The 15,024-nt window shown below is 48.0% G+C and overlaps 1 protein-coding gene across 2 annotated transcripts in view; it reads right to left on the bottom strand.

Moving 5' to 3' along the window:
- The window catches only part of ITGA9 (integrin subunit alpha 9), a 330,110-nt gene that overhangs the window by 277,728 nt on the left and 37,358 nt on the right, over window positions 1-15,024 (bottom strand). For both annotated transcript variants that reach the window (XM_032408998.1, XM_032408999.1), the window contains exons 5-7: window positions 12,173-12,240; window positions 3,436-3,565; window positions 1,059-1,144 (exon numbers count right to left, since the gene is read on the bottom strand). In XM_032408998.1, the coding sequence (XP_032264889.1) occupies window positions 1,059-1,144; window positions 3,436-3,565; window positions 12,173-12,240 (284 nt within the window). The remainder of the gene's footprint in view (window positions 1-1,058; window positions 1,145-3,435; window positions 3,566-12,172; window positions 12,241-15,024) is intronic.

Here is a 15,024-nt window from a genome sequence, read left to right on the forward strand (position 1 = left end):
GCCCTGTGTTTTTATCTGGTTTCATTCCCCGAGATCCTTTCTCCCTCGCACCAGCGTTAGCAGGGAGGGAGGCACAAGTTCCAGAAACGAGAGTTGAGACTCCTAACTCCTGCCCAGGAGGATCCAAGGAAATGACCTTCATGATGTACCAGTCAAGTCCAGTCCACTGACATGCTGGCTCAAGGCTCCAATGAACAGTGGTTTTGGCTCATCTAGGCCTCTCTAAAATTCAGACCCCACTTCGCTGAGCCCCTGGAGATATGGCCATACTCTATCCAAGGTCCACCCCATGGGCTCGGGTCCAGAGATCATTCCCTTGTTCAGAGTTTTCTAGCAGAGAACCTATGGAGTTAAAAATGCAGGTTCCTGACTCAAGCGGACCTACCCAATCTAGATTTCCCATACCCTGGAGCTGAGGAATCAGCAAGCATAGTTCTTCATACTCTTGGCCCCATAGAGGCCACAATTCCTAAAGGGACCAGAAAGCCCTAGATCCATGGGGTATTTTCTATACTCTAGGCAGATCCTTTAGGAAAACTGACCTACATATCCCTCGTTCAGCCATTGGACTGAACCAGTCTTGACTCTAAAACACTGGGGAAGTAAATATGACACTGTAGGCCCCAAGATAAATAAATAAAGTCCTAAAGATACCTGGGACTAGACCTGGCTCTATTAAGTCAAAGTCAAAATTGGGAAGGGCTTGGCAGAGTGGAGACATTAAAGCTGGATAGTGCTGGACACCATTCCTTTGGAGGATGCCATGATGCCAAGGGTCAGTCTTTACAATCTCACACAGAGTCAGCTGCTGAACACAGAGAACGTGCAGAGAATGGAGAGGTCTGGGAGTAGCATTCACTCTCTGATTAAGCTTTCAAGGTACGCTCTCAAAAGTGGCTGGAAGGAGGCTGACGGGAGACTCCTCATTACTTCATCATTTACCCACCGGCCACCCAGGAGAATGTTCAGATCAAATCAATGACCAACCTCTACACCAGGGGCAGGACGCCCGCCCTTGATGTCTGACCCCATGCTATTCCACAGACTTTTCTCCTCACCTTCCCAATGCCTTCGTCCTGGGGGGCACCTCCTACCACATCGGTGGTGGACGGGCGAGAGAAGGAGCCAGCCGTCACCGCATAGCCTGTAAGAGATGGGCATTAACCGAGGAGAGGATGAGAAAGGGCAGGGAAGAAAAAGATCCACCCGAGGAAAAAGGGTTTCAAGCAGCCCTTGTCTGGACAGTGAGGACCCAGCTAGTCTTGGAACATAACCCCCCAGGAAACAAATTATATCTGTCAGTCTTCTCATGCTGAAATGGCTCATCTCACAAAAAGTGAGGTTCACAAAAACATGGGGGCAGGAAAGAATGTTTTCTGAGGGTCCTCTTTAAAACAAGTATTATGCTAAATATATGTTTTTTTCTTTTTGAGATATAATTTTCATACAGTCAAGTGCATACATCCGAAGTGTAGAACTCAGTGGAAGTGTCCACATGTACACAGCCATGCGATCACCACCCAGAGTGAATATAAGTACAGACCCCAAACTAGAAGGTTCCCTCCTACCCTTTCAAGTCAATGCTCTCCTACAGGCAGCCACTCTTGTGTTTCTATCACTATATATTAGGTTTACCTGTTCTAGAGCTTCACCCAACATAACACCTGTGACATTCATCCATGCTGAGTTTAATAGCAGCTGTTTTCTTTTATTGTGGAGCAATGGTCTACTGTTCAAAGAGACCAGAACATCTTTATTCTAGTGCTGGGCATCTGGGCCGTTCCCAGCTGTTCCAGCTTTACTATGAATAAAGCTGCTGTGAACATTCCGATGTGTGTCTTTGGACGCCGGCAAATTTTAATTGCACAACTCTATGAGGAAGGTATGATTACTTCTCCCATTTTCCAGATGTAGGAACTGAGACTAAACATGGTTAAGTAACATGCCCCAGATAACATGGCAAGATTCAGATCCAATCTAGGTGTCTCCAAAGCCTCTGCTGTTAACCACTGTGCCATCCTCCCTTCTAAGAGAAGGCAGAAAGAAGCTGACAGTGGGGGGGTGGGTATGGATGAGAAAAGACTCTGGATGCAAAAGGAATCTAGAAACAAAGGTAAAAGTTGTCTGAGCTTAGTCTAAATGTCTCCTGCTTATTGAGAGCCTTGTGGGCAGGCTGAAAGTTCTCCTTTAGCCAGCAGAGACCCTTACGGGTGGCCATATATTCCCCAAACCTTGTCTTCACCTTCAAACCCTAATGCTGTGATCACAAGCTGTTTGGATTTTGTGATGACACCATACTGTGATCAATTCTTTTTGACCCTGTGGCCTGACCACATTACCTAAGAGCATTATGAGTGATATCAAAGCCTTAGGTCACCTTGAAAGCCCTGCAGCAGTAAGGGTCTCTGGTATATAGGGAGAAGCCACCGGCCCCTCAAGTTCAAAGGACCTATCCTGGACCTTAAAGCTACACCCAATGCAGCTCTGCATTTAGATTCTAGGCTCAGAAACCATAGGTTTAAGCCCCCACTCTGCTATTTACGAGCCATGTGACCTTGGCAAGTTATGTCCTTCTTTGTGCCTCAGTTTCTTTGCCTCTAAAATGCGGGTAATGATAGTTGCCTCATAAGGTTGTTTCAGGAAGAAAAAGTAGTAGTATCCAGAATGATAGCACTTAGGACATGAACTAAGGAAAAGAACCACACAAAATTTTCAAGACCACAAGCAAAGACAGCCTATCTGTCCCTCAATAGGTGCAGTGTCAATTTAACAGTCTGGTGGCTGTTAAATTGTATCTATTTTCTTTCTAGAAGGTTGAAAGAATTGCAAAAATAGGAGAAATTTTTCTGAGCCTGTGATTAACCTTCAGCATTATGCTGCCATCCATCATGCTAATTTCTGGTTCTTATTATTTCTTTTTTAGGGAGAGGGAGAAGCAGGCTCCCCACTGAGCGGGGAGCCCAATTTGGGTCTCGATCCCAAAACCCTGGGATCATGACCTGAGCCCAAAGCAGACACCCAACTGACTGAGCCACCCAGGCATCCCCGGTTCTTACTATTTCTATTTGCAACTGGTGTGACCAGGAAGCAGAGACCACAACCAAAGAAATACCGTGGAAAACCAGAATTCTATTGCACTCATTTTGTATCTGAACTTAAGTAATCGCTCAAATAAGAAAAAACTTTTGCTTCCCTGGAGGTTCAACTGTCAGCTCTGTAATTAAATCACAGTTTTAATTCAGACCCCTCCTTTGTTCTCTACCCGCTAGGTGTGAGGCTCGATATAAGGGGCCCTGGCTAAGAGCGTACCTAATTAGAACAATAGACATGAAAGCCAACAAACTCTTCTTTCCACCAGTAAAGCAACAATTTGTGAGCCAGGTGAGAATCGCTCCCATTTCCCCTTCTTACCTGTCATGTCCCTGAGCTACTCACCCAGGTAAGTGTACCGTCTGTTCATGATTGCTTCATCGTTCAGTTTGAAATAGGTGTTGTCCGTAAGGTTCAGCACTTTGACCGTGCCGGCCCAATAAAATGACCCTGGGGCACCCATCACCACCAGCTCCTACCAAAGAGAAACGCAAAGGTAAATAAACAGAGAAGGAAGCTGAGGAGGGGAGCAGGTGGTACAATGAGAAACACAGCCACAGCCAACAACTCAAAGATACCTCACATGAAGGACTTTCTTCAGCTGAGCAACAAAAACAAAACACCAGATTCCTTGGCATTATGGAATCCATCATACATACAGGGTCATCAGGAATAAAGACAAAGATAACCGAGCAAGGTGACAGAATGAGGAACATACCAGGTTCCTATGCTACCCACGGATAAGCTCTTGCGTACTTCCTCACCTTCACAACGGGATCAAATGAGGATATGACAAATATTGCACATTGTCCTAAATCGCAGAATTCCAGGAAACAGTGCTCATGAAAAGACACCACCCCCTCACCCAGCCTGGCCCCCAACCCCACCTGCCCCATACAGAGCAAGGAGAAAACAATGACCAGAAGCATCTTTGCAAAAAACCGTGCACTAACACTCCAAGGAAATCCCCGCCCCCCACCAGTCCTCGCTCAGGATGCCCTTCTCAGAGAATAGAATCTGGATGCAAAAGGAATGTAGAAACAAAGGTAAAAGTTGTCTGAGCTTAGTCTAAATGTCTCCTGCTTATTGAGAGCCTTGTGGGCAGGCTGAAAGTTGCTTTTGGGGCCACTGTGGCCCATTGCAAAATCACAACAAAATCAAGAGAGCAGAGAGGCACACCAAGGGAAGGACAGAGACTCTTGACAGCAAGAGACAGCACTGCTATTAAAAACAGATCCAAGGAGCGCCTGGGTGGCTCAGTCGTTAAGTGTCTGCCTTCAGCTCAGGTCATGATCCCAGGGTCCTGAGATCGAGCCCCGCATGGGCTCCCTGCTCTGCAGGGTGCCTGCTTCTCCCTCTTCTACTCCCCCTGCTTGTGTTCCCTCTCTCTCTGTCAAATAAATAAATAAAATCTTTAAAGAAAAAAAAAAATAACAGACCCAAGAGGGGCACCTGGGGGGCTCAGTCAGCTAAGTGTCCGACTCTTGGTTTTGGCTTGGGTCATGATCTCATGGGTCATGGGATCTAGCCCTGCACTGAGCCCTTGGGATCCATGCTCAGTGGGGAGTCTGCTTGAGATTCTCTCCCTCTGCCCCTCTTCCCACTCGTGTGTGCATGCTCTCTCTCCCTAAAATAAATAAATAAATCTTAGGGAAAAAAAAGACCCAGAAACACAAAGACACAGTGGTCTCCAGCATTTGCATCAGGGGCAAATGGCCCTGTGCCCTCAATGGAGCCAAGAGCAGGTTTGTGCTACAAAACCATCTAATGAGCAATACTGATGAGAATCCCAAGTGCTTCCAAATGATGCACCTACCTAAGGAAGTCAACACAGATAACTACATGCCTTCACCCACAAGAACAGACATCGTCACTATGCTAAAGAAAGTTGGAAATGATCTAGGGGCGCCTGGGTGGCTCAGTCATTAAGCGTCTGCCTTAGGCTCAGGTCATGATCCAGTGTCCTGGGATCGAGCCCTGCATGGGGCTCCTGGCTCAGTAGGAAGCCTGCTTCTCCCTCTGCCCCTCACCCCTGCCCGTGCTTTCTCTCTGTCTCTTTCAAGTAAATAGGTAAAATCTTAAAAAAAAAAAAAAAAGAAAGTTGGAAATGATCTACACATCTAGTAGCTGGCATCCTAAATCACGGTACGCCCATTCAACAGCATCATGCAGCAGTAAAAACGCTGTAGATGTAACAGCACTGAGACAGGGCCACAAAGTGCTGAGTTAACGAGGACAGACCAAATAACATGCAGACTATGATCACGTTTTATAAATGGAAAAAAAAAAATGTGTATAGACAGACGAAACAGAGACCAGAAGGAGAAGCCCCAAACGTTTATGGTTTTTTTCCACTGGGTGACAGGATTACAGGGATCCCTCCTCTCCCCCCCTTCTTCTGTCACTCTCTCTTTCTCTGTGTCTCTGACTCTCTCTCTCATCCCTAAAATTTATTTTGTGCTTTTCAAAATCCTATTTTTTATTTTTTTAAAGATTTTATTTATTTATTTGAGAAAGAGAGCACAAGTTGGGGGGAGGGGCCAGAGGGAGAAGCAGACTCCCCGCTGAGCAGGGAGTCCAATATGGAGCTCGATCCCAGGACCCTGGGATCATGACCTGAGCCGAAGGCAGCCGCTTAACCGACTGAGCCACCCAGGCACCCAGTGTTTCTTCAAAATTCTAGAACAATGATTAAACACCGACAAGGAAGTCACCTCAGAAAACGCACAACACATGCAAAATGGAGCACACACTGTGTGAGGCGAACGTGATAACCGCTACACTACGGAAACCGGCTGAGCACACACTGTGTGGAAACTGTTCTGAGGAGAGGTGCCCACTGCCTCCTTGCATCCACTGGATGACCCCGGCTGAGGCTTTCATTCCTTCCTTCCCCAGCAGGGAATCCCTTCTTTTGATTATCTATCAGAATGTCTATACTGCAGTAAGAAACAATAAAAATTATTTTCCTAACAAAATCATTAATTTTTCATTCAATAATATTAAGCACCTACTATCATGTATGAAAGCTTATACTAGATACACAGATCAATAAAGTCCCTTTGTATGACATTCCCAGGGGAAGGCAACATGGAAACATACAAAATATTTTAGAAAAAAAAATTCTATCCAAAAGGGTTCAAATAAAGACAATTTCAGGGGAAACCCCTCAGCGGCACAAAAACCCCATAGGTGCAAGACCATACAGACAGTGGACACCAGACGCCGCAATGTCATCGGGGCCTCTCAGTGCCAAAACACACCCACCGCTCCCTTGGCCCTTCGAGTTCTATTTCAGAAACATCCATCCAGGCTGACCCCTCTCTGCAGAGCTGGCCTCACCACTGTCAGAAGCTGCTGCTTTCTGACAAGTCCCTGAAGGCTAGATCTTGCTACAGGGATCCTGAGTTTCTGATGACAATTCGTAAAGTCACACTGAATTCCCAGAGAGCAAATGTCTGAACAAGCCAGAGCCATCTAAAGAGAAAGAAAAGAAAGAGCTCATGGGCAGGAGAGCACGTGTGCAACCATGGTGGCAACAGGGCAATGCTCTGAACGACGCATGTGCTGTGGTCCATTTGGGAAAGAACCTTAAACAGGAGGGTGTGAGCACAGACAGAAGACAAGCCACCAGATCCTGCCTGAATGGCATGTTGCTGGTGATTCAGGAAGGTGGAGACCAGGAAAGACTGTGGAGGGACACTGCATTCAGGTTCTGAGGTCCTAGCCACACCCCCAAGGGAGCTGTTGATAAGTTGGACATTCTGAGGCATCTCACTGTTTTATAAAAACATATCACTGCCTGCACTCAGAGTTCATCACTGAAAAAATAGGTGGTGAGTGCATTCATTCACTCCTGCCCCTATACTCTTCTGTATAAGGGGCTGTGCTAGTTCTAGAAGGAACATTAGACAAACGATCAGTCCATCAGAGGAGAGAGACTTTTTCCTTGGCCTTGAGCTCAGAAAGGAATTTGGAATGGGGTGTCCAAACACACAGGGCATGGAAGAACATAACGACCATTGGCCTCAACACCTGTAGTACACAGCATATATAGAGCTTTCTCCACCTGCAGCTCTTCATAAGCCAAAGCCCTGAGCATGACCAGAGACCCATAAGGCTCTCTGGGACACCAGGTGGTAGACACATTGTTTTCTGATGATTTAAATCAATCCAATCCATGAGAGCTTCATGTCTAACATATCCCCACACCCGCTCTCTCAAACACCACAAAGAGGTTAAGACAAGGTAATCTCTCTCCTCAAAAACCTTTAAACCAAAGCTATTGTCTGTCTTCCCTCTCCTCTTCGTGCTCATGCCTCCTTCTCCCTCGGTTCAGACTAGAGAACCTGAGGCTGAGCCTGAGACCTGCGGGGCCGGGGCTGGGGCAGGGCAGGGGCAGGAAAATAGCGTCTTCCTGGAACTCCCTGTATTTGGTTTTGCCATCCAGTAGAGATGATGCCTGTGCCCTTTTGTCACTGTTCACCAGTGCCAGGAAAATGGTGTCATTGCTTAGCTCCCCACCACCCAGGAACAGCCAATGCAACGGCACACAGAAACGCAAGCTTCTCTGCAAGCCAAAGGCCACACCACCTAACTCCCATATGGAATCCCTTCCATAAATAGTGCGGGCCTTTTCCCAAGGTGCATTTATTAGCAGAACCTCCAGAGGCATAGGGGCATGTGGGTGTGCCTGAGAGGCCACGGACTTTTCTCTGTACACCGCTGCAAGCTGGCGTGAGTGGGGGAGGGGGGCAGAGGGGCACTCAGGATCTACAGCAGAAGTCTGCACCCCAGACTTCTACCCAGATGTCTCCAGTCTTCCATGGCAGTGCTCCAATGCTGGCGGGTTGGTCCATGTCTTCTCTTGCTACTCACAAGTATCTGTCTCTGTCACCCTAGGCTACAAAAATAAATAAGGTTCCCAGGAAGCTCTCCTTTATCCTCAGTGACAGGCTAAAACTCACATGGCATCCGTAGCTCAAACAGCTTTGGTAACCCCTGGGTCACAGACCCTCAGGTCAAGCAGGCACCTCGGGCCAGAGTACTTGGGAGCCACATGGCTGCATCTGGAAGGCCACAGAAGCACATCCAGCTTGAGGGGTAGCTGCCTGCCCTGTGCAGGGACAGCCCAGTCCGCAGCGAAAGCCAGCCCAAGTAACGGGGTCAGCAGGAGGGCAGGGGAGGGGAAAAGTGCTGCCTGACCCCTTCAACCACATTTCCTGCTCAGCCTCCAACAGCTGAAGTTCCAGAAACAAGAGAGGCAGTGAGTTCAAAGACCTCCTGTTTAGGGAGGCCAAAGCTCAGGGCAGCCAGGAGACAGTGGCCGGGTCAGAGGACTGAGCCTCCCACTCACTGGCCCCACAAACCCCCACCATGTACCACGGCCCCACTGCTGTTTGCCCACGGTTCCCAGAGCCTGGAGTTTCAATAGGTCCTCTTGTTCTTGCTCACCTGGAGCTTGCGCAGGCCCCTGGGCTCCCCTCCACCCCTGCCCTTTCTGCTCCTCCCACCAAGCCCTCCTTCTACCCAGCCCCAATGCCCTGTCTTCCCTGACCTTCTGCCTGGTGAGACCATAATGACACCCCCTCCCTGGGAACTCCTTCTGTCCCTCAGTTCTCCATCAACATCTCTGATGAGTTCTCATTTCTGCAATGAGTCTACTTTTTCTCTTCCCACTGTCGAAAGGAGGTCCCCTCCCCCCCCAACCCCCAGCTCCACACTGAGCACACCAGTCCCCTCAGAGAGGTACTAGCAATGACCAAATCAGAGCTTCCAACTCAGGTTGGGTTCTGGTCCCTGTATCCAAGTATCTTCTAAAAACACCTACAAGTGTCCCATCCATCACCTCACACTGCATATGTTGAAAGCAGGCCCATTCATTGACCTTCCCCAGTGATTCTTCTCTAGACAGGCTTCTTCCCACTGGGGCACCACTGTTCTCCAGAACCCTGCCTTAGAACCTACTTCTTCCATCCCACAGTACTCTGGCCACCCAGCCCACTGATACTGCCTTAATATTCTCCAATTCCCCTGGTCATTTTTTATTCCTGTTGTTTTGTAGCTGGACCACATCATAGCCTCACACCTGGCCTCCCTCCTGGTGCGCCCACTTTTAAAGTCCTGGGCACACCAGCCCGCAAGGTCTCTCTCTCCCAGCACTGCACCCATGGTGCCTGTCACCTGCTTGTGGACTTACAGCGGTGCCCTGTTGCCTCTTGGGCAGAGTCAGACTCTGCTAGACTTTACCAGAGAAACAACAGCCACAGAGGTTATATAATCTCAGTGTGCACAGAGATGGAAGGAGAGCGTGAGCTCGGCATATGGCAGGATGGTACTTCAAATCAATGGGGATAAGAAAACCTGGTTAGCAGGCCAATATGAGAACAATCAACTACACATTTAGGAAAACAATGCAGTTTGTTTCTACCATATAATGTTTGCAAAAAGAAATCCAAGATGTATTGAAGAGAGAAATCTTAAAAAAAAAAAAAATCTAAAAATTCTAGAAGAAATTATAGGTGGATATTTCATATTCTTAGGAGAGGGATGATCTTTCTGAGAAGTCTAGAATCCAGAGAGAAAATGATTGATGGATTTGACAAACATGACTGTAGGACAGCAGTACAATAAAGATACCAGAAGCCAACTCAGACTGATAAAAAAAATTTACAACACATATAAGAAATAAGAGATTAGTGTTGAAACTATCTTGCAAGTTCCTAAAAATCAGTTAATCAAAAATAAGAAAAAACAAGAGAATAATGGGCCAAGAACATAAACAAGCAATTTCTAAAAAGACAAATGGCCAATATTTGAAGAATACTATACTAATAATCAGATAAAGGGACATCATAGCAAAATGAGGTACCTTTTTATAATGACAAGAACTGGTACTGGTGAGAGGCTGTAGGAACAGTGACACACAACTGGGGGGCTGTCAGTTGGCAAACACTTGCGGAGTGCAATTTGCCACAATGTACCCAAATTCAAATGTTGGATAGCTTTGGCCCCAGCAATTCCTCTGCTACATTTCTCTTCTGCAGAAATGTGTATTTGTGCACAAAAATGCCATGTGTGGGGACCTCCAGCCCCATGCTGCCAGGGAGTCTGGTACGTTCTAGCAGTAGTCCCAAGTCTCTGAGGCTGGAGGAGGTGAGACTAGGAGGGCAGGTAACAGGGGAGGCAGGAAAGGTAGGAAGCCCCGGGCGGCCAAGTGGAAGAGTCTGGATCTTACTGTAAGTATGATGGGGATCCGGAAGGTTCCGAGCAAAGGAGCGCCACAGTATTTTTCTCATTTCGAGAAGGTAGCTGTGGCTTCTGTGTGGGAAGAGGCTATGGCGAGGCAGGGTGGGAGTGGGAAATTGGGAGGGTCCTGCAGTGGCGTCCTGGGCAAGACAATGGTGCCCTAGGCTTATGGGAAACAGTGGAGGCAGAGAGAAATGGAGGCCTCTGGGATAGGTCCTGGGAGCACAGGAAGTGGGACTCCCTGATGGCTTGGATGCAGGAGAGGAAATAAGAGAGGAATCTTGCTCATTTGGGCCTAGGCAGCAAGGACGATGGGTGGCACCATCCACCGGGCCTCCCACGGAACTCTGTATAGATGGTCATAAGAATCTCACCAAGGTGACAGCAAAGGGGTATAGTAAGAATTAGAGGGTGCAGACTGCAGGGTTGGTGGGGAAGCATGTCATGTTTGTTGGTCTGAGAGTGAAAGACACCTTTTCTGACTTTTCTACCCTTTCCATGATGCTTTCTGAATGAGATGCTGCATTGCCGATTGTCTATTTTCTGAATCTAAATAGCAATTGCAGAAATTAAGGTAGGCAGTTTTGCTCCAGATCAGAAAGCTCTGGACACTGGTGGGTGTCCCCTCCTGCAGCTCTCTGCTCTCCTGGAGCAGGAGAAGAAGAGTGGATGTCAGAAAGCCAGGCCCATGGGCTAGGACACACAGTGTGGATTTTAATCTACCATGTGATGGGAAGCCACAGAGACAGAATGACAGGGTTTGATTTTGAACGATTCCTCAGGCTACTGTGCAGAAAACACAGGGGCGGGGGTGGAGAACAGATGCAGACTGAGGTGATGGAAATGTTCTCAAGCTAGAGAGGCCGTGGTTGCACAACACTGTCAATGTACTAAATACCACTGGATTGTTTGCTTCCAAATGGTCAAAATGGTCAATTTCATGTTATGTGTATTTTACTACCAAAAAAAAAAAAAAAAGAACAGATGCAGGTAGATCAGTTCAAGGCCAGAGTATCTCCAGGTGATGATAATGGCTCTTCCAGAAGGGTGATGGTGGTGGGAAATTACAGCTGTCACATTTGGGATATGCTTAGGAGGTTAAAAGAATAGGATTATAGATGAATTAGAAGTAAAAAGTACTTTTTTGTTTGGGCCTGAGCAACTCCATGGATGCCTGAGCCACTTATAGGACCTGGCATGGAGCTTTGTACACGGCAGACAATCAAAAGATGTTTGAGAAATGAGGAGTTTATGTGAAGGGTGAACTCACAGTAGGCAAGAATCACTTAAGAACAGTCCCGAAAGTTGTACCGTCTGGCCAAAGATCACGGTACGACTGCACGACTGCATAGGTACAGAACTATTCAAGTCTACTGTCCTTTGGAATCTGGGAAAGGGGCTGGCTGAGTTATGTATAAAATCATAAAATCTCTCCATGGAGGGAAGAACGATAGGAGGTGATGCTTAATATATCCTCCTCACTGCCAGCGATGAGACACAAACTTGACTGAGCACCATCTCACCTGCACCCCTTCGAATCGGTTCCTTCCATGGGGCGCAGGGTCCAGAGAACTCCTCAGAGAAATTGTCCAAATAGGTGTCTCCTCCCAATGAGCCCACCCACTCCCCACCCCAGTAGTCTCTGGCCAGCAGGAGCCCCCACCTGTGTCAATCACTTTCCCAGGAGGTCACATCCAGGGACCAGAATCTACTCACTCACAGCTCAAGTATGTGGGGGCATCGGCAACTCCATCTCAAGGAACTACCGAGACCACAATCCGCCAGGAAACGAACAGCAGCAAGAAAGCAGAAATGCCCAAGAGCCGACACCCACCTCAGTGAAGAAGCCTGCTATCCCAGCCTGGCAGGAGCCGTGTTCCTCTCCGTACTTCTTCTTATACTCTAGAGGGGAGGGAAGGAAAGAAGCAAACCACAGCCTCGTCAGTGTGTGCTAGTCGTGTGGAGGAGCCGCCGAGAGTGCTGGCCACTTCCCCGTGCACCGCTGCGGGCTGGGCCCAGGGACGCCTTCCAGACTGGCGCGCGGAAGGAAAGTCTCCGGAATCCACCAGACCGCAAAACTCCAGGCTCTGGTGCCATCGGGCCCTGAGGCTGCCAAGCGCCCCAGCAGACTTCCTCCACGCGTGTGGGGAAAGAGAAGCAACAGTCCTGGTAATTAAGTGGGAGGCTGGTGACGATTATTTCATTTACTTCAGAAAGGATGGAGAGCCCCAGTAGGAAAAGGAGCTGAAAACATAACCCGGAAATGGCATGATGTGGCCATCCCTGTGTGGAGTCCCCTGGAAGATGACCAAGCCTCCCAACATGACACTCCACAGAGCTGGAGGCAAGATGATTTCTGCCATCCAACCAGATACCAGCCAACAGAGCCTGGGGCTACAGGAACAAACCCGCTAGACCTGCTCCAGTGCTCAACGGTTACTCTCTCCCTGATGGTGGATTGGTGACGCTACCCGCGGACACCTCCATCTTCCATCAAAGGGGAAGATCTCTCCAGGTCAACAGAAACAAAAATGGTCAAGTGCTTTTCCTCTACCATTCCCTCACAGTTCCCAACACCCTGACCCAACAAAGGGGCTTTCTGTGCTGCTGTTGTATTTTTAAGTTGGAAGGAAGAGGGTTTAGCATGTTCTAGGCCCTGTTAGCTACATCCACTCATGCCATTCCACTGATCTCTCATCCCTGGCAGTGCATATTGCCATCTGTGAGTAGTATAAGTCCCGAGGCTCAGAGAGGTTAGGTGAATTGCCCAAAATCACATAGCTACTAAATGGCAAAAGTCAAGATTCACATTAGTTCACCTCTGTGGCCCATCAAAGGTTCTACGGAGTGAGTGATTACACAAAACCCAGGAAGTGACCAGCCAGGTGAAATCATTACATGGGTAAAGACAGAGAGATAAGAGAGATGTTCAGCTCAGATGACCCAAATTAATTACACTGCCAGACGAGGGCTCATGGCTGTCCCTGGGCACTTGTGGGCCTGGGCAACCCTACAAAATAACCCAGTGATTCCCCCATGTCACCCCTGGGCTCTCGGCAAATCTCCGGTACCATTAAAGGCAATATACTTAATTTTGAAACAAAATAAATAATATGAAGGAACAATGCAGCTGTGATTGCAACACAGTGCCACTTCCTGCAGCTCGGAGAGCGTGTGAGAGAGAAGGGGGAAAAGGGCCCTGGGGAAATACACAGAGTAATTCAGTTTCTAACAACACTCACCGCAGAGCCTGGTAACATTTTCCAGTAAGTAGCCATTAACTGACTGCTAAATTACAATGGAATGTCAATTGAGTTATTCCTCTTCCTTGTGAGGGCTAAATCAGTTCCTCCCTCCTTGTCCTGTTATTCCAAGGAGAACTCACAGGCCTGCCAGAAAGCAACCCACAGACGATGGGACTCGCCTATCCTCTGCAAAGTCTTGCACCCAGGCTGGGAGGGGGGCTTGTGCAAAGTCATAAAGAGATCATGCATCAAACTGTCTGATGGCAAGAAATAATAAAAATTAATAATAAATCCTACATCAAATAGCATAATGGCAAGAAGGATCAAAATGTCCCAACCCGAACAGTTATATTATATCTGGAAGTTCTGGCAAAAAGCATATCCACCCCCACTGACTCGAGGGGTTACATACCCAACTCTAACTCTCCAGCAAATAAAACAAGGAAAAGTCAGACCCCACCAGCTGAACGAAGCTACAGTGCAGGACACACCAGTTCAGCCTCATAAATTTATGACATGAATAAGAATTACGTAGGGATCTTTCATGTATTAAAGAAAACAGTCTCATGGTCTCCTTTGTAACGGGAACTCCAAAAATAGTAGATATGAAAACTTGTCTTTCTCCACCTCATCCCCAAACTGTGCTGGCCAGCTCTATGCCAGAAGCAGGACCCAGGGCTTCTAAAGGGGCCACAGCCATACTGGGAGCTAGGAGTACCCCACTCCTGGCCCCAGGAGAAAGTCCTGCAAAGTCAAGCCCTACTACCAGCATCCCAGCCTCAGCCAGCATCAACGTACCGTTAGAGGCCAGCCCCAGAGTCCCCAGGCTGGGACTACCTCATCAGGGGTCTGAGGGCCAGGGACACACAGAAAACAGGCACCATCCCACTGGCTTTGACTTTCTGAGACCCCAGGGTCTACACCTGCCTTCTTGGAGTGCTCTAGAACAAGGAATCAAACCATGTGGGGCTCCTGACTAGTACCCATAACTCTGACCTCCCAGAAACTTCTGTAACTCTTGATTAACCACTTCAACTTGGAAACAGGCTCCAGTCCTAATGCTTCTACCCCTACCCCATCCCATCACACCTACTTTGGGGGGAGGCGAGGCAGCTGTGGCAACTCTAGTCTAGGAAGGCTCAACTGGTGGGACTGGATTAAACACTTTCCTATTCTGAGCCATCCACGGTCTTCCAGAACTCCTCTTCAGCTTCTCTGTCTGGGTGATCTTGCAGGGAAATGTAAATGATACCCTCTCCCCATCACAAAACGTGTCTGTTCATCACAGTTTACGGTTTATTCAACACCAAGATGAACTCATCGATCTCACTGTCCCCAACACCAGCCTTATGCCAGTTACTGGTGTGTGCTAGTGCCGGTGTACTAAGGGAAGGTGTACACACAGGTTTCTCTGTGCACAGACTCAAGGCCCAGGCGGAAA

Source organism: Phoca vitulina, unplaced genomic scaffold (genome assembly GCF_004348235.1).
Source record: "Phoca vitulina isolate PV1807 unplaced genomic scaffold, GSC_HSeal_1.0 scaffold10, whole genome shotgun sequence".
NCBI lineage: Eukaryota > Metazoa > Chordata > Mammalia > Carnivora > Phocidae > Phoca > Phoca vitulina.